The sequence below is a fragment of the Erythrolamprus reginae genome, chromosome 3, assembly GCF_031021105.1.
Source record: "Erythrolamprus reginae isolate rEryReg1 chromosome 3, rEryReg1.hap1, whole genome shotgun sequence".
In the NCBI taxonomy this organism is placed as follows: Eukaryota; Metazoa; Chordata; class Lepidosauria; order Squamata; family Dipsadidae; genus Erythrolamprus; species Erythrolamprus reginae.
The window spans coordinates 3,431,528-3,451,648 of NC_091952.1; the positions used below are offsets into that span (position 1 = coordinate 3,431,528).

The window sequence follows — 20,121 nt, forward strand, 5'->3', positions numbered from 1 at the left end:
CCCCTAGCTAGGGAGATGAATTCAAAGTGTTGGTTATGACCTATAAAGCCTTTCATGGCACTGGACCAGATTATCTCCGGGACCGCCTTCTGCCGCACGAATCCCAGCGACCAGTTAGGTCCCACAGAGTTGGCCTTCTCCGGGTCCCGTCAACTAAACAATGTCGTTTGGCGGGACCCGGCCCTTTGGAACCAACTCCCCCCAGAGATTAGAATAGCCCCCACCCTCCTTGCCTTTCGTAAGCTCCTTAAAACCCACCTCTGTCGTCAAGCGTAGGGGAACTGAGATATTCTTTCCCACTAGGCTTCTACAATTTATGCATGGTATGTCTCTATGTATGATTGGTTTTTATAACAAGGGTTTTTAGCTGTTTTACTATTGGATTGTCACATGCTGTTTTTACCACTGTTGTTAGCTGCCCCAAGTCCACGGAGAGGGGCGGCATACAAATCCAATAAATGAATGAATGAATGAATGATGTTAAGAGGTTGAGTGGTTGAGGATGAATAGATTTCTTTTTAAAAAAAAATAATTTTATTAGGTTTTTTTAAAACAGTATATAAACACAAAAAATACATTAACAAAACATTCAAGTATCTATTTGTTTACATTTCTGTAACATCAGCATGTCAGTTTCAATGCATTATTGCCCAACTATCCAATCAGAAATAATTTCCCATTAATATTTACCATTTATATTGATATTTGCAATTGCTAATTACTAGTAATGATTTATTTATTCCTTTTCTTTTCAAGCCATTTATAAAGTTCTTCCCACCCAGTATGAAATTCTTTTCTTTGATCATTCTGCAATTCTATAGTAAGCCCACTCATTTCTGCACAATCTAACATTTCCTTAATTACCGTTATCTCTGTAGGATGAATGGATTTCAACTCCCATCATTCCCTAGTTAAAGACTGCTTTAGGATGAAGGGCTCAACTCCCAGAATTTTCTACCCAACATGGTTGAGGAAGTATGAACCTGACATACTGATGTTACACAAACTCAAACTCAACCCAGACAAGACGGAGTGGCTGTGGGTCTTGCCTCCCAAGGACAATTCCATCTGTCTGTCCATTACCCTGGGGGGGAACTGCTGACCCCCTCAGAGAGGGTCCGCAACTTGGGCGTCCTCGATCCACAGCTGACATTGGAACATCATCTTTCGGCTGTGGCGAGGAGGGCATTTGCCCAGGTTCGCCTGGTGCACCAGTTGCGGCCCTATTTGGACAGGGAGTCATTGCTCACAGTCACTCATGCCCTCATCACCTCGGGATTCGACTACTGCAATGCTCTCTACATGGGGCTGCCTTTGAAAAGTGTTTGGAAACTTCAGATCGTGCAGAATGCAACCGTGAGAGCCGTCGTGGGGCTTCCAAGATTCGCCCATGTTTCTTCAACACTCCGTGGCTTGCATTGGCTGCCGATCAGTTTCCGGTCACAATTCAATGTTGGTCATGACCTTTAAAGCCCTACATGGCAATGGACCAGATTACCTCCGGAACCGCCTGCTACCGCACAAATCCCAGTGACCGATAAGGTCCCACAGAGTTGGCCTTCTCCGGGTCCCGTCGACTAAACAATGTCATTTGGCGGGCCCCAGGGGAAGAGCCTTCTCTGTGGCGGCCCTGGCCCTCTGCAATCAACTCCCCCCGGAGATTAGAACTGCCCCCACCCTCCCTGTCTTTCATAAACTACTCAAGACTCATTTATACCGCCAGGCATGGGGGAGTTGAGATAGCTCTTCTCCCTAGGCCATTACAAGTTATGCACGGTATGTTTGTATGTTTGGTTTTATAATAAGGGTTTTTAGTTGTTTTATTAACTGGATTGTTACATGTTGTTTTTTATAATTGTTGTTAGCCGCCCCGAGTCTACAGAGAGGGGCGGCATACAAATCCAATAAATAAATGAATAAATGAATGAATGAATGAATGAACTTCAATTCCCAGAATTCCCTAGTTAGCACGATTAAGTCTAGGGATCTTCAAACTTGGCAACTTTAAGCCTTGTGGACTTCAACTCCCAGCATTCTCCAGCCAGCATAGAATTCTGGCAGTAACGTGGTGCAAACCTCGCTTGACTATTTTTTCGCTTAACAATGGAAATGTTGGGTAAGTCGAGGACTACCTGTATCCCCACAATCTCCTTCACCTTGAATTTGGTTAAAAAGCCTTCCCACTAGAATGGGAAGGAAAAAGAACGGTCCACTCACCGACATTACTAAAACGTAGACCCGTAAGTCAAATTTCCGACCTGGGAAACACAGAGAAATAAATCAATTCATGTCAATTGTTTATTGGACTTAAAAAAAAAAAATATATTCAAATCAATTAATTTTTTTTTAAAATAGAATTGGCTGAAATGAAAAGTTTAACAATGAGGATTAAAGACAGAGAAGATACAGTATTCTACAAAATATGGGACAAATGGTATAATTGGCCACAAAAAAATGAGAAGAATTGAGAACAACTAGCTTTTGCCCACATCGTTAAAAGGAATTTTACCAAAATTGAAATTAAGACCTTTTTTTCCTTAATTCAATCATGCCATAATATTTATAGATTAGAATTGTTTTGTTAGCCCTGTTTTTCTTTTGGTATCACTGTTTTTATACCTTTAAAGTTGTTTTTTTAATGATACGTTTTTATTATAATTTTAAAATGGAAAGTGATATGAAAAAATGTTCTGTTTTGTTATTAAGAAATATAGTTATTTTAGGAAAGCATGAAAATATATATATGGTAATCCACAAGTTATTATATTGTAAACCTATAAAATATAATAAGGACGGAAGGAGAGAGAAAATATCTCTACAATTGTTATTTTACTTTATTTTTGTAATTCTAAAATTCTTCTTGTTTTTCTTTTGTTATGTATTTTCTTTTTCTTTTTTCTTTAAATGTGTTCATATTTGTTTTTGATTTCAGTTTTTGTATTGTGCATTTAAAAATAAAAATTGTTCTATGTTGGTGGAGGGTCCCATTTGTTGGGGGTCAAGGGAAAGGGAGGGTCTCACACAAGAACAAGGGGGCACAATCTGAGGTTAGTTGGGGGAAAGATTAGAAGTAATGTGAGAAAATAATATTTTACAGAAAGAGTAGTAGATGCTTGGAACAAACTTCCAGCAGACATGATTGGTAAATCCACAGGAACTGAGTTGAAACATCCCTGGGATAAACTTAGATCCATCCTGAGATAAACTATAGGAAATAGTATAAGGGCAGACTAGATGGACCGTCAGGTCTTTTTCTGCCGTCAATCTTCTATGTTTCTATGTTTCTCAACTGCCTTGCTTAGGGACAGAAATGTGGGGCTCAGCTGTGGTTGTAAGTCGAGGACTACCTGTTATCTGTCAAAGACCTTGGAGTACTCATATCCAATGACCTAGAGCCCCCTGCAACAACATTGCCCAAAAGGCTTTCAGAGTTGTTCACCTAATCCTTCGCAGCTTCTTCTCTGGTAATTTTGAACTGCTAACAAGAGCTTACAAAACATTTGTCAGACCAATCCTGGAATACAGCTCACCTGTATGGAACCCACATTGCATATCTGACATCAACACAATTGAGAGAGTCCAGAAATATTTCACAAGAAGAGTCCTTCACTCCTCTTCTCACAACAAAATACCTGACTCCGCCAGACTTGAAATTCTTGGTTTAGACAACTTACAACTCCGTCGTCTCCGTTCCGATTTAATTATAGTTCATAAAATCATATACCAAAATGTCCTACCTGTTAACCACTGCTTCACCTTCAACCGCAACAACACACGAGCACGAAATCGATTTAAACTAAATGTCAACTGCTCGAAAGCGAAGTCGCAAAAAATACGATTTCAGCAACACAGTCATCAACGCCTGGAATGCACTACCGGGTTCTGTGGTTTCTACTCCTAACCCCAAAACCTTTAACCTTAGACTACAATTGACCTCTGCCCCTTTCTAAGAGGTCTGTGAGAGGCGTGCATAAGCGCACCATTGTGCCTACCATCCCTGTCCTATTGTCTTCTTTTGTTACTTTTTATCATTACTTATCTAATGTTTTATTTGTACAAATTACCACCCTATAATTGTTTGACAAAATAAATAAAATGAAATAAAAAATAAAATAAAATCTGGGTTGTGTGAATGGGCAACTTACCCCCTATTAAATACGGGTTCTCAATATAACGCTGAGCGACGTAATTCTCCACCGGAATGTCATCTTTCTGATCGTCGCTGCGGACGGCATCCTGGGGAAGAAACCGAGGGTCCAATGGAGATCTCTCCAAGCCAATGGACCCATCTAACCTGCTCCCCTACTTCTCAGGAGACTTCCGGTTGGTCTGGTAAGGCTGGTGGAGAAGATGAGGTTCTTAAGAACATAAGAACATGAGAAGAGCCATGCTGAATGGGGCCAAAGCCCATCACATCCAGTGTTCTATGTCGCACAGTGGCCCCCCAATTGCCCATGGAGATCTTGAGCAGAAACAGAAGGCAAGACCCTCCTTTTCCCTTGACCCCCAACAAATGGGACCCAAGGGAACCTTGCCTGCCTCCACCAACATAGAGGCGGCACATGAACATCCTCCACTTCAAGATTCTCCAGAGCCTTGGTCTTGGATAAGACTGAGTGGGAACACCTGAGATGCAACCCAGAAGCTTTGAGTCCACAGAGAACCTGAGAAGATCCCCATGGGTGGCTCCAACACAGAACCTTGGGAGGTCACATCCCCACCTTCCGTGGTGGACCAGCCCCGAGTCTAAGGACCGAAAGAAGACCAGAGGCTGCAGCTGCGAGAGCTATCATGGGCTTTCCTAAACATGCCCATGTTACTCCAACACTCCACAGTCTGCATTGGTTGCCGATTGGTTTCCGGTCACAATTCAAAGTGTTGGTTATGACCTATAAAGCCCTTCATGGCATTGGACCAGAATATCTCCGGGACCGCCTTCTGCTGCACAAATCCCACCATCCAGTTAGGTCCCACAGAGTTGGCCTTCTCTGGGTCCCATCGACTAAACAATGTCGTCTGGCGGGACCCAGGGGAAGAGCCTTCTCAGTGGCGGCCCCGACTTTCTGGAACCAACTCCCCCCAGATATCAGAGTTGCCCCCACCCTCCTTACCTTTCGCAAGCTCCTTAAAACCCACCTCTGTCGTCAGGCATGGGGGAATTGAAATTTCCCTTCCCCCTAGGCTTATAGAATTTATACATGGTATGCTTGTATGTATGATTGGTTCTTTAAATTGGGGTTTTTTAGATTATTTTTAATATTAGATTTGTTTTCATTGTCTTTTTTATTGTTGTTAGCCGCCCCGAGTCTTCGGAGAGGGGTGGCATACAAATCTAATAAGTAAATAAATAAATAAACTTCAAGCAACTGAAACCCAAAGGCTGGTATCTCACCTTCAGTGAAGGGCTACCAAAAATTTTTACTACCCCACTACTATTATTGTTGTTGTTGTTGTTATATTATTATTATTATTATTATTATTATTATTATTATTATTATTATTATTATTATTATTATTATTATTTTGAAAATATACTTTATTGTATTATTATTATTATTATTATTATTATTATTATTATTATTATTATTATTATTATTATTTAGATTTGTATGCCGCCCCTCTCCGTAGACTCGGGGCGGCTCACAACACAATAAAAACAGTTCATGACAAATCTAATAATTTACAATTTAAAATATTTTTTAAAACCCCATTATTAAACAGACATACAGTACATACAAACAAACCATACATAAATTGTATAGGCCTGGGGGAGATATCTCAATTCCCCCATGCCTGACGACAAAGGTGGGTTTTGAGGAGTTCACTCCACATCTTTCAGTGCAAATTGGGTGCTCTGGGGTGGGGCTCCATTTTCGCTACCCCACTGGGTTCCCCCCCCCCCCCCCGGTCCGGGCAGTAGCCCACCTCTGCTCACCTTCCTCCAATCAATAACATCCTTGAGTTTCCGGAAGAGAAAAATGCCTCTGCCTTGCGATCGGGCAACCTGGTGGGTAGACAGAGAAGAGAGTCACTCGCTTTCTTGAGAGATCGGGACCTTCCCAGCCATCGTGTGGTTTTCCTTTACTTCCAGGGTTGCTATGAACGCAGCGATGGGCTCCTACAGGTGCAGTCAGGTAGCAAAATTTTGATTTTTCTTCTCTTTTTTTCCCTTCTGGGCTCTGGGTATGTGTTTCCTAACGCAGTAAATGAGGTTGGATGTTTTTATTCATTCATTCATTCATTCATTCATTCATTCATTCATTCATCTATGCCAATACACAATGAGGGTTTTAGTGGGTATATATCTATATACACAGTATATTTAGTGGGTATATATCTATATATATTATACGTGTATAATTTTAGAAGAGCTCTGCATGCATATCTGTATGTGTGCGTGAAAACTGCAGAAAAAACAATGGCTGCCAACCTGCCTTCCATTGAGGACCGGTATACTGCACGAGTCAAAAAGAGGGCGAGGGAAATATTTACTGACCCCTCACATCCTGGACACAAACTGTGTCAACTCCTACCCTCAAAACGTCGCTACAGAGCACTGCACACGAAGACAACTAGACACAAGAACAGTTTTTTTCCCAAACACCATCACTCTGCTAAACAAATAATTCCCTCAACACTGTCAAACCTTTTACTAAGTCTGCACTACTATTATTACTAGTTTTTCTCATCATTAAAAATAAAAATCAATTAAAGACATTATAAACTTAAATATAAAGAAGAATAAGAATGAAACTTAGTTAAAGGATTGAATGTTAGACCGTAAAAGAAGTATCTTAATATCTGATATACTGTACTATGTTTGACTGGTATGTATGTTGTTTTTTAGATTGGATTTAGGGTTATTATAGAAGGTTATTTTAGTAAGCGTTTATAATGGATTTTTAAGAAGTACTGTTAATATTTGACTTTTTATTATTGTATATTGCATTGTTTTTATTGTTGTAAGCCACCCTGAGTCCTATGGGATTGGGTGGCATAAAAGTTGATTAAATTAAAATTAACGTACATACATACATACATACTTCCTTGGTACAAAGCTGAAGGGATTAGATGCTGTAGCCTAAAGGTTAATTCTCTGCCTTACAACGCAAAGGCTGAAAGTTCAAATCCCAGTGAGAGGGTATGGCTAGCTGATGAGGCAGGAACAAGGCCAAAATAGACCTATCCTAGTCTCCCTTAATTTTCAAATTCAGCAAAACACATATTACACATACAGCCGCCCGAGTCTAAGGAGAGGGGCAGCATACAAATCTAATAAATAATAATGATAATGATAATAATAATAGTAATAATAATAATAATAATACACACACACACACACACACACATATATATATATATATGTTAAATGTGTTTTTTTTTATAAATGCATATATATATGCATTTAGGACAATTATAGGACACCATAAATAGGCTGTAGGAAACAGGATGATTTGTTAAATGTTTTGTATTGAAACTTCTTGACAGATTTGTATGTATTTATTTTTGTATGTGTGTTTGTCTTGTAGGTTTGTTGCTCATTTTTTTTATATTTTAAAGATTATTATAAAGAAAACAGCCAAGCTCAGAGAGCACCAACTATTTCACAATTCTTCTTCCTCCTCTTCCTCTTCCTCCCACCCTCCCCCCCTTACCGGTTTCATGATCCAGGTGATGCCTGGATTCTTCCGAAACTCCTCCACAAACAGGTGATACTCGGAGGGCATCTCAAAGGTCTTGGGGAAGAAGTCACACTTCATGGCCTCCAGCTTCCCAGATTCCCTCTCCAGCTGTTTCCGGAGGCGCTTCAAGTTTTTGACGGTGTAGTTCTTCCGAGTCAGCTGCCAGGGACGAGAAAGCATGGGTGTCAACAGACTCAAACTCAACTCGGATAAGACGGAGTGGCTGTGGGTCTTGCCTCCCAAGGACAATTCCATCTGTCCATCCATCACCCTGGGGGGGAGTTATTGAACCCCTCGGAGAGGGTCCGCAACTTGGGCGTCCTCCTCGATCCACAGCTCACATTAGAAAAACATCTTTCAGCTGTGGCGAGGGGGGCGTTTGCCCAGGTTCGCCTGGTGCACCAGTTGCGGCCCTATCTGGACCGGGAGTCATTGTTCACAGTCACTCATGCCCTCATCACCTCGAGGTTCGACTACTGTAACACTCTCTACATGGGGCTACCTTTGAAAAGTGTTCGGAAACTTCAGATCGTGCAGAATGCAGCTGCGAGAGCAGTCATGGGCTTTCCCAAATATGCCCATGTTTCTCCAACACTCCACAGTCTGCATTGGTTGCCGATCAACTTCCGGTCACAATTCAAAGTGTTGGTTATGACCTATAAAGCCCTTCATGGCACCGGACCAGAATATCTCCAGGACCGCCTTCTGCTGCACGAATCCAAGCGACCGGTTAGGTCCCACAGAGTGGGTCTTCTCCAGGTCCCGTCAACTAAACAATGTCATTTGACGGGACCCAGAGGAAGAGCCTTCTCTGTGGCGGCCCCGTCCCTCTGGAACCAGTTCTCCCCAGAGATTAGAACTGCCCCCACCCTCCTTGCCTTTCGTAAACTCCTTAAAACCCACTTCTGCCGTCAGGCATGGGGGAATTGAAACATCTCCCCTGGGCCTATACAGTTTATGCATGGTGTGTTGTGTGTATGTTTTTGCGTTTTAATACAGGGTTTTTAGAGACTTTTAAATTATTATATTTATTGTATATTGTTTCATTGTTGTTGTGAGCCGCGGAGGGAGGCAGCATATAAATCTAGTAAATAATAATAATAATAATAATAATAATAATAATAATAATAATAATAATAGTAATAATAAAGGGCAGGAGAGCAGCTTTAGCCAAAGCTGCTGCGGATTGGGCCTCTGGATCCGATTTGGCCCCCCGAGGAAGCTCATTCCTATGTGTTGTCGATTCCTCTTTTGAGATTCTAGGGGGGCCACAAGGGATCCCCGACTAAGCTATCGTCCTATATCTGAAGAAGGGAACTCAAGGGATCCAGACAAAATCCTTCATGATGGAATGGGATGGGAGGGGAACATAAGAACCTAAGAAGAGCCCTGCTGAATTGGGCCAAAGCCCTTCGAGTCCAGCATTCTGTGTCCCACAGTGGCCCCCCAATGGTCCATGGGGATCTTAAGCAGAAGGAGAAGGCAAAACCCTCCCTTTCCCTTGACCCCCAACAAATGGGACTCAAGGGACTCCTGCCTGCCTCAACCAACATAGAGGTGGCACATGGACATCCGTTTCAATCACCACCATGGATACACTTGGCATCCATGAATCTGTCCAATCCTGCCTTGAAGCGATCCAGGCTGACAACTGTCACGACCTCTTCTGGAAGGGAATCCCATCAACCAAGGATCCTCTGGGTGAAGAAATATTTCCCTTTATTTGTCCTCGCTTTCCCACCTATGAGCTTTAGGGAGGGCCCCCTCGTCCTAGTATTGTGTGATAGAGAAAAGAGTTTTTCTCTATCCACCTTTTCTGTCCCATGCATGATTTTATACACTTCAATCAAGTCACCCCTTAAATGTCGTCTTTCAAGACTGAAGAGAGCAAGGCGTTGCAACCTGGTTTCATAAGGGAGGGGCTCCATTTCCTTGATCATTCTTGTTGCCCTTTTTAGCACCTTTTCCATAATAAATAAATAGAAACATAGAAGATTGCCGGCAGAAAAAGACCTCATGTTCCATCTAGTCTGCCCTTATACTACTGTATTCCCTATATTTTATCTTAGGATGGATCTGTGTTTATCCCAGGCATGTTTAAATTCAGTTACTGTGGATTTACCATCCATGTCTGCTGGAAGTTTGTTCCAAGGATCTACTACTCTTTCAGTAAAATAATATTTTCTCATGTTGCTTTTGATCTTTCCCCCAACTAACCACAGATTGTGTCCCCTTGTTCTTGGGTTCACTTTCCTATTAAAAACACTTCCCTCCTGGACCTTATTTAACCCTTTAACATATTTAAATGTTTCAATCATGTCCCCCCTTTTCCTTCTGTCCTCCAGACTCTACAGATGGAGTTCATGAAGTCTTTCCTGATACGTTTTATGCTTAAGACCTTCCACCATTCTTATAGCCCGTCTTTGGACCCATTCAATTTTGTCAATATCTTTTTGTAGGTGAGGTCTCCAGAACTGAACACAGTATTACAGTATTCCAAATGGCGTCTCACCAGCGCTCCATTCAGAGGGATCATAATCTCCCTCTTCCTGCTTGTTATACCTCTAGATATGCAGCCAAGCATCCTACTTGCTTTCCCTACCGCCTGACTGCACTGTTCACCCATTTGGAGACTGTCAGAAATCATGACCCCTAAGTCCTTTTCTTCTGAAGTTTTTGCTAAGACAGAACAATAAATCTGGACCGACTGCTCCCCTGTCCCCCACCCGCCCTCCCAACCCGCGTTCTCCCTTCCCCAGTTTTGCCCACCTCGTAATGGTTGCGGAAGTGGCTGATGCGAACGTGTTCGTCCATGTAGGTGTGGTCAAAGTTTTCCTGCAGCCATCGGACGTCGCACCAGTAAAAGTCCCACTCGCCCTCGCTGGGGACGAAGGCCAAACAGAGAAACAGCGTTCAGCCAGCAAGTCTTTAAGCTTTTTTCAAGGTGGTCCTGACCCTCCCACCTGACACCCAAAGTTATCATCTTCATTTAATGCTCCATAATCCCTTGCGGGGTAAAGTCTGGATTACTGAATGGAGCAGAGTGTTTTACTGGCCTATTGCCCTTCCTGTCGCTAATGCGGAGTTTTCTTTAGCATATACCATCCCCTGTCTTATAGTCTCTCCTATATCTCCTATAGAAACATAGAAGACTGACGGCAGAAAAAGACCTCATGATCCATCTAGTCTGCCCTTATACTATTTTCTGTATTTTATCTTAGGATGGATCTATGTTTATCCCAGGCATGTTTAAATTCAGTTACTGTGGATTTATCTACCACGTCTGCTGGAAGTTTGTTCCAAGGATCTACTACTCTTTCAGTCAAATAATATTTTCTCATGTTGCTTTTGATCTTTCCCCCAACTAACTTCAGATTGTGTCCCCTTGTTCTTGTGTTCACTTTCCTATTAAAAACACTTCCCTCCTGAACCTTATTTAACCCTTTGACATATTTAAATGTTTCGATCATGTCCCCCCTTTTCCTTCTGTCCTCCAGACTCTACAGATTGAGTTCATTAAATCTTTCCTGATACGTTTTATGCTTAAGACCTCCTATATCTTCTCTTCTATCCCTATATCTTTTCTGCTATTCTCTCATAGTTATATTTTATTCCTACATTGTCCCTTCTCTTCTTTCTTTAGTACATTCTAGTCGAGTATATCATCTATAACCTTCATTGTGTATTAGACAAAACAAACAAACAAACAAATAAATAATAAAATATACTCTCAGTGTGCCCAGAAAAATATTTGCCGCTACCTAGGATCAAACTCACAGCCTCCCACATGTGAGGCGAGAGGTCCACCGCTAGGCCATCGCACCACCCCAGGCATGTGGTTCTAAAAGTTCTACAGTCAACATCACAGGACAGATTTGGTGGGAGAAATATCTTCTCAGGCCCTGCCAGCTTTCATAATCTCCATCATTAATAGTAGTAGTAGTAGTAGTAGTAGTAGTAGTAGTAGTAGTAGTAATACTATTGTGATATTGCTATACAAATCCAGCATATAATAATAATAATAATAATAATAATAATAATAATAATAATAATAATAATAATTTATTAGATTTGTATGCCGCCCCTTTCCAAAGACTCGGGGCGGCTCACAACAACGATAAAAACAATATTATACTGGCACAAATCTAATATTAAAAAAACCCTAAAAACCCTATCATAATTAAAAACCAAACAGCACATACATACCAAACATAAATTATAATAAGCCTGGGGGAAAGGTGTCTCAAATCCCCCATGCCTGGCAGTATAGGTGGGTCTTAAGTAGTTTACGGAAGATAAGGAGGGTGGGAGCAGTTCTAATCTCCGGGGGGAGTTGATTCCAGAGGGCCGGGGCCGCCACAGAGAAGGCTCTTCCCCTGGGGCCTGCCAGACGACATTGTTTAGTCGACGGGACCGGGAGAAGGCCAACTCTGTGGGATCTTATCGGCTGCTGGGATTCGTGCGGTAGCAGGCGGTTCCGGAGGTACTCTGGTCCAATGCCATGTAGGGCTTTAAAGGTCATGACCAACACTTTGAATTGTGACCGGAAACTGATCGGCAGCCAATGCAGGCCACGGAGTGTTGTAGATATAAATCTCGTTTGTTGCATATTACTGTTTTTTGTGATGATGATGATGATGATAATAATAATAATAATAATAATAATAATAATAATAATAATAATAATACTCTCACTCTTTCACTTCCACCCATCCCGGTCGCTGCTGAAGGACATCTAAGATGGTGTTGGTGAGGGCACACTTGAATCGGATGGAAGCTCGGGGTTCCCTGTTTAAAAAAATAATAACATTAAATGAAATTAAATTGAAATTAAACATATTATTTCAAAATAGCAAGCACCTTTTACATATCGGAAGCGCCCCCACTGGCTCTTCTTTTTTTTATAAGGCCCCGAATCATAAGAGGATGAAGGAAGATAAACATTGCTCAATTTGTGGGTTTTGTGGCTGCTTGGGTCTGCTTTGACATGTTGCTAGATCTCATGGAGCATAATTGGGATAACGTACAGGTATCCGTTGAATTTTACCTGGTTGCTTAGCAATGATTCAAAGTTATGAGAGGCCTGTGTGTAGGTTAATAGAAACAGAAGTTAGAAACTCAAAGGTGTAAGAGAATGGGGAGGTGTAGAGTTCCTGCTCAAGTAGGGGGTTGGACTAGATGACCTACATGGTCCCAAATCTAATGAATGAATGAATAAATGAATAAACAATTACACAATAAAAGTTTGTTAGTATGGATAAGCAGGAATAAAATAGAGAAAAGACAATAGAATAGAAAAGAAAATAGAAAATTAAAGAAAATAGAAGAGAAGAGAAAAGAATAGATAATAGAAAATAGAATAGAACAGAACAGAATAGAATACTCGCATTTTATAAAGTGGTAGTAATACAGTGGTACTTTTACCAAGAACGCCTTATGAACTTTTCTAGATAAGAACCGAATGTTCAAGATTTTTTAACCTCTTCTCAAGAACCATTTTCCACTTACAAACCCCAGCCTCCAAAACTGTAACCGGAAAAGGCAGCGAGAAGCCTCCAGGGGGCCTCTCTAGGAATCTTCTGGGAGGAAACAGGCCTGGAAAAGGCAGGGAGAAGCCTCCATGGGGCCTCTCTAGGAACCTCTTGGGAGGAAACAGGCCCGGAAAAGGCGGGAAGAAGCCTCCGTGGGGCCAATCTAGGAATCTCCTGGGAGGAAACAGGGACGGAAAAGGCGAGGAGAAGCCTCCGTGGGGCCTCTCTAGGAATCTCCTGGGAGGAAACAGGCCCGGAAAGGGGGGGGGGAAGCTTCCGTGGGGCCTCTCTAGGAATCTCCTGGGAGGAAACAGGCCCGGAAAAGGGGGGGGAAGCTTCCGTGGGGCCTCTCTAGGAATCTCCTGGGAGGAAACAGGGCCGGAAAAGGCGGGAAGAAGCCTCCGTGGGGCCAATCTAGGAATCTCCTGGGAGGAAACAGGCCCGGAAAAGGCGGGGAGAAGCCTCCGTGGGGCCTCTCTAGGAATCTCCTGGGAGGAAACAGGCCCGGAAAAGGCGGGGAGAAGCCTCCGTGGGGCCTCTCTAGGAATCTCCTGGGAGGAAACAGGCCCGGAAAAGGGGGGGGGAGAAGCCTCCGTGGGGCCTCTCTAGGAATCTCCTGGGAGGAAACAGGGCCTCCAGCCTCTCTGTTGTTTCCCCAATCGCACGTATTATTTGCTTTTACATTGATTCCTATGGGAAAAATTGCTTCTTAAACCTTTCTCCTTAAGAACTAGGTCATGGAACGAATTTAGTTTGTAAGTAGAGGTACCACTGTACTTTATTATTTCACGTGATCTTGATTCTATGCTTTGACTTTTTTGGCTGTTGCCGTGCATGGCTGGCTCACATTTAAAGCAATGTTTCCCAACCTTGGCAACTTGAAGATATGCTGGCTGGGGAATTCTGGGAGTTGAAGTCCAGATATCTTCAAGTTGCCAAGGTTGGGAAACACTGATGTAAAGGATCACGTCCAATAGGACTCCAAGTTCCCTCTTCCAGTGACTGTTTTTGAGTCAGGTTTCGCCTAATCTGTACTTGTTGTAACCTCTGGTTTTTTTTAATCTGCCTAAAACTTTTTTCAAAATTTTGCATATGGAAAAGAAATCCACTCACCGTTCTTTCAGCTTTTGGCAACCGTATGGTCCTTTATGGTTTGCATTCTGCAACAAGATCAAAGGTACATATTCAAAACGGTTTCAAAATACCCTTCTGCTTCTTTGGAATGATATATTTTATAAAAAGAGATCTTTTAAGATGGGATGAAGAAACTCTCCTTATTGAGGAGTTCCTCTGTAATTAAGATCTTTAAGGAAAAAACAAAATTAGAGTATAATTATGAATCAGACACAAAAGTAATAACGTTATTTAAACAATAACTTTTTAAAGGTATGTAATAAGGCATGATTGTATTAATTGAAAAATTGCAATACAGTGGTCCCTCGATTTTCGCGGGTTCGAACTTCACGAAACGGCTATACCACGGTTTTTCAAAAATATTAATTAAAAAATACTTTGCTGTTTTTTTCCCTATACCACGGTTTTTCCCGCCCGATGACGTCATACGTCATCGCCAAACTTTCGTCTGCCTTTAATAAATATTTTTTAAAATAAACTTTAATAAATAAACATGGTGAGTAATAATCTAAATGGTTGCTAAGGGAATGAGAAATTGCAGTTTAGGGTTTTAAAGGTTTAAGGGAAGGCTTGTGATACTGTTCATAGCCAAAAATAGCGTATTTACATCCGCATCTCTACTTCGCGGAAATTCGACTTTCGCAGGCGGTCTCGGAACGCATCCCCTGCGGAAATCGAGGGAACACTGTAATGGTAGAAGTAAGGTGGTAAAAAGCATTACAAATATGTATATAAATTAAATAAGCAGAGTAATTTTTCTTTTGCCGACTGAAATAGCTGTAAGAAAAACATTTGAGACAGTGTTTAATGTATGAGAATATTTTAATATAAATATCTCTTTTTTGTGTATGTGTTAATGTTTGTTTGAATGTTCTGTTTATGTTTTCTTTTCACACATTTTTTTCTTAATGTATATATTTCAATAAAAATTATTTTTAAAAAAAGATTAATGTTTTTTTTACTAAAGATCTTTTTTTCTGTTACACATTTTACAAATACTTATAACCTATAACTCAGAAATTCGCTTAGCAACCAAGGCAAAAAGAAGTCTGTAAAATTGGGCATAACTCAATTAACAGCTGCCTTGCTTAGCAACAGAAATTTTAGTTCACATTTGTGGTCATAAAGAGAGGACTACCTCAATTGATACTTTTGTCTCTTTGCCGCATTTCTATCCTGTGCAATCCAATTAAATTCACTTAACAACTGGGTTATTAACTTAACAACTGCAGTGATTTGCTTAGTGGCAAGGATGGTTGTAAAATGGGGAGGGGGGAAAATTCACCAATGCCTCACTTAGCGACCAAACTTTTGGGCTCGATTATGGTCCTAAATTGAGGACCATTTGTATTGATGTGAGTATCTCTTTGCCACATTTTTATCCTGCTGCAATCCAACTGCTTGTGGGGGCACATTCCTCAACTTACAACAGTTTATTGATTGATTGATTGATTGATTGATTGATTGAGTGAGTGATTCTCTGCCTCCCTTCTCCGAAGACTCTAGTGGCCGTTAGAAGTTACAAGGACCCTTAAACATGTGACTTAGGACCGGTATTCACACTTACAACCACTGTAGCATCCCGGTGATCATGTGATCAAAATTCAGGCACTTAGTCCACGGACTCATAGTTATGACGATCATAGTGTCCCAGGCCATGTGATCCCTGAATTGCAACCTTCCGACAAGCAAAGTCAATGAGGTGGTTCAGATTCACTTAACAACTGGGTTACTAACTCAGCAGCTGCAGTGATTCGCTTAATGGCAAGGAAGTTGTAAAAAGGGGCAAAAATTAACCACTGTCTCACTTAGCGACAGACATTTGGAGCTCAGTTATGGTTGTAGGTTGAGCACTACCTTTGCAGCAGAGGTCTTCAAACTTGGCAATTTTAAGACTTAAGTTGAAGTCCAAGTCTTAAAAAGGCCAAGATGGCTGGCTGGGGAATTCTGGGAGTTGGAGTCCACAAGTCTTAAAGTGGCCAAATTTGGGGACCCCTGCTTTAATAGATTGTCTGAGAAATTCTGGGAATTAAAGCCCACTCCTCTTAAAGCACCCATGTTTGACAAACCCAGATCCAGTCCATCCCTCTGCCATGTGCAATGACCAGGCTTTAAACAAGCCTGGATCGGAATAAGCCACGATTCAAGGTTTGCTGGCCATATATTTACTGCAATTATAATATAATATAATATAATATAATATAATATAATATAATATAATATAATATAATATAATATAATAGTATAGTATAGTATAGTATAGTATAGTATAATATAATATAATATATAATACAATACAATATAATATATAATATAATATATAACAACGATGATGATGATGATGATGGTGATGATAATAATAATAATAATAATAATAATAATAATAATAATAAAAAGGAAAGCTAATTTACAATGAAAATGCTTATGATATAAGAATATGTGTATGGATATATAATTATATGTATATGGATAAGAATGCAAAATTTGGATGTCGACTTAGTTGAAGAATATTTGGATTTGGATTTATGCTAATGTCTGTTGATATGTTGTGTTTGTGGTTTTTTTAATGTATAAAATTTAATAAAAATTATTTATATAAATATATACATTATAGAATAATAATAATAACAACAACAACAACAACAACAACAAATAAAAAAGAACTACAAAATGAAAGTTTGTTAGTATGGCTAAGCAAATATTTTATTGTTGTATTTTGATTGCATTTTACTATTGTTGTATTTATGTCTTTTGTTAGCTGCTCTGAGTCCGTTTTGGAACGAGCAGCATATAAATACAATAAATAAGTAAACAAAAAAACAAACAAATAATTATAATTATGTGGTTATCATGAATGCTCTGGATATTAGAATAACAATAACAATAATAATTTATTTATTGCAAAAAATATTGCAATGCCAACTTGCAAGGTTCAAACATTTGCATCCCTGTCTGCATCCCCAGCCAGACGCCTCTGGGCTTGAGGGTGGAAGGGGGGATTCCAAGTCCCATCATCCACTCTCGGGTGGTGATGCTCCACGAGCGCGGGGCCAGTTAAGCAGGACCGGAGCCCCCATCATCCCCAGCCGGCCTTAAGACCCGCCCAGCTCCTACGGCTGGGGACGATGGGCTTTGGAAGAGGGCTGCAAAAGGCGACGCCCCCTCCCCGCCGTGGGAAGGGGGGATTCCCGCCCGCTCCCGCCGCCGCCCCACCTTGTTCTTGGCCATGCTGGTCCTTCCTCCGAGGCGCGTCCCGTCGCCTGGGCAACCGCGGCTTCTCTGGGCGGGGCTTACTGGGGGCGGAGGAAAGTCTCGGCCCCGCCCCTTTTTGCATTGCCAGGTTTTGGAGTGGGTGGCGGTTTCGCCCCGATTCGTTCCTTTTGCAGGCTAAAAGTGGGGCGGTCGCGATTTTGGAGTGGGGGGGCTTCTGTATTTGGAAGGCCCCGGAGGTCATCTAGTCTGACACACACACACCCTGCTCAAGCAAGAAGACCCTTACAGCAGTGTTTCCCAACCTTGGCAACTTGAAGATATTTGGACTTCAACTCCCAGAATTCCCCAGCTAGCATGCTTGGCTCAGGAATTCTGGGAGTTGAAGTCCACAAGTCATAGAAGAGCCCACTTCGCCTACCCCTGCTCTAGTCCACCCCCTTGCTGATGCAGGAGACCTTATACAGAATTAGAGAATAACAAGAGTTGGAAGAGACATTGGAGGTCATCTAGTCCAACCCCCTGCTCAAGCAGAAATACTGAATTACAGAATAACAACGGTTGGAAGGGATCTTAGAGGTCCTCTAGTCCAGTCCCCTGTTCGAGGAGCAGACCTTATACAGAATTACAGAAGAGTTGGAAGGGACCTTGGAGGCATACAAATCCAATAAATAATAATAATAATAATAATAATAATAATAATAATAATATCATCATCATCATCATCATCATCTTCTAGTCTGACCCTCTGCTCAAGCAGGAGACCCTTATGGAATTATAGAATAACAGGAGTTGGAAGGGACCCTAGAGGTCATCCAGCCAGCTCTTTTCTGATTCTAAATCCAGAGCAGATTCCTGATCCTCTCCTCCCCGCTGCCTCTCTTCCTATCCCCCAACAGATTCCCAAAGGGGCCCTTGTGTGGCTGCAACGGGAACCTGTTGCCCCTCCAAATAACCTCCCCAAAGGAGCCGGGGCAGGGTGGCCTTGATCCCGGAGACTCTATTTTGGGCAGGTGACCCCCCTCCCAAGGGTTCAATTCCTTCCCACAGGCAGTGCCAGCTTGGTACATTCCACTGGCTTGGGAACATAGCATTCCCGGGTTCTCCCCCTACGCTTCTCGGAAGGGCTCTCCAAGTTCGGCTCCAAAAGGAGACACACACACATACACATACACACACAAACACACACACAAAAACACTTGCCTTCCCCTTGCTCTGCTCACTCTGGGCCAGCCCTTTTTTTTATTTTTATTGTTTAATTTTTAAAAAAATATTTTTAAAAAATAAAAATAATTTTTTAATTTTTTTAAAAAAAATATTATATTTTATTTTACACACACAAGACAAAAGCAAACATACAACAATTATTTGGGTTATTTGCAACCCCGCTTCCGTCTGAAGTTATTATCGGAGATATATACGTTTATACATTTCTTTGTTAATATTATGATTGCGCCTTCCCTGTACTATAAATAGATTTATTACTCCGAGTCTTCGGAGAGGGGCGGCATACAAATCTAAGTAATAAATAAATAAATAATTACAGAGTTATTACTGTTTAACTACTTAGCACCATCCTTATACTTTAACTTCTTTTAAATGTGAATGTTTTTAACTATAGGGGTTTTAATGTTTTAATGTCTTAATGTTTTAATGTTTTAGTGTTTTAACATTTTAACTTTTTAACATTTTAACGTTTTAATATTTTAACGTTTTAACATTTTAATGTTTATTTTAATGTTTTAATGTTTATTTTAATGTTTGTTTTAATATTATTATTATTATTATTATTATTATTTAGACTTGTATGCCGCCCTTCTCCGATGACTGTTTGTTTTAATGTTTATTTTAATGTTTTAGTGTTTAGTGTTTTTGTGTTTTAGTGATTTAATGTTTTAACGTTTTAACGTTTTAATGTTTTAATGTTTTAATGTTTTAATGTTTGTTTTAATGTTTTAATGATGTTTTAATGTTTTAATGCATAAATGCTTTAATGTTTGATACGGTTTTTACTATGTACGTCACCCACAGTCCATTTTGGAGTTGGGCAGCTTATAAATCTAACTAAATAAAACAAAATAAAAACAGATAATAAATTTGACATTTCTTTCTTTTAACCAGTTATAAAATTTATATTCCATATTTTATAGTCATCAGAATTCCCTTTTCCCTTGCAACTTCCTTGTTAGCATATCCATTGCTGCACAGTCCATAACTTTTTTTTAAAGTGATACTCATTGTGTATTGGACAAAATAAATAAATAAAATAAAAAATTGTTCTTTCACAAAGCATCAAACATAAGTGTACAAAGATTTGATAGCAGATTATGAAAACCTCATTTATTATTCCATTAGGCACATCAGAAAAGTGTACAATCTACACAAGATCTGTAACACACTCTTCTATAACTCTCTTTTTCTTCTATCACTATATCTCTATCTCTTCTTCTACTACTCTTCCTATGTTTTATATTATTCCTACATCTTCTCCTCTATTCTCCCATTGATTGATGTACTATATGTACAGTATATCCCCTGTAACCTCATTGTGTTTTGGACAAAAT

General features: G+C 40.6%; 1 protein-coding gene across 4 annotated transcripts in view; it reads right to left on the reverse strand.

Annotated features, from left to right (window-relative positions):
- Positions 1 to 17,625, reverse strand: part of TTLL9 (tubulin tyrosine ligase like 9) — a 42,898-nt gene extending 25,273 nt beyond the window's left edge. The window contains exons 1-8 of one of the 4 annotated variants that reach the window (XM_070744349.1): positions 17,561 to 17,625; positions 14,327 to 14,373; positions 12,378 to 12,470; positions 10,452 to 10,563; positions 7,656 to 7,841; positions 5,936 to 6,004; positions 4,146 to 4,236; positions 2,218 to 2,258 (exon numbers count right to left, since the gene is read on the reverse strand). In XM_070744349.1, the coding sequence (XP_070600450.1) occupies positions 2,218 to 2,258; positions 4,146 to 4,236; positions 5,936 to 6,004; positions 7,656 to 7,841; positions 10,452 to 10,563; positions 12,378 to 12,470; positions 14,327 to 14,373; positions 17,561 to 17,575 (654 nt within the window). In that variant the 5' untranslated portion in view covers positions 17,576 to 17,625. Of the gene's footprint in view, positions 1 to 2,217; positions 2,259 to 4,145; positions 4,237 to 5,935; positions 6,005 to 7,655; positions 7,842 to 10,451; positions 10,564 to 12,377; positions 12,471 to 14,326; positions 14,374 to 17,560 lie in introns of those variants that run through there. The other 3 variants (XM_070744350.1, XM_070744354.1, XM_070744351.1) reach the window with 3 other exon arrangements.
- Positions 17,626 to 20,121: the final 2,496 nt, after the last annotated feature.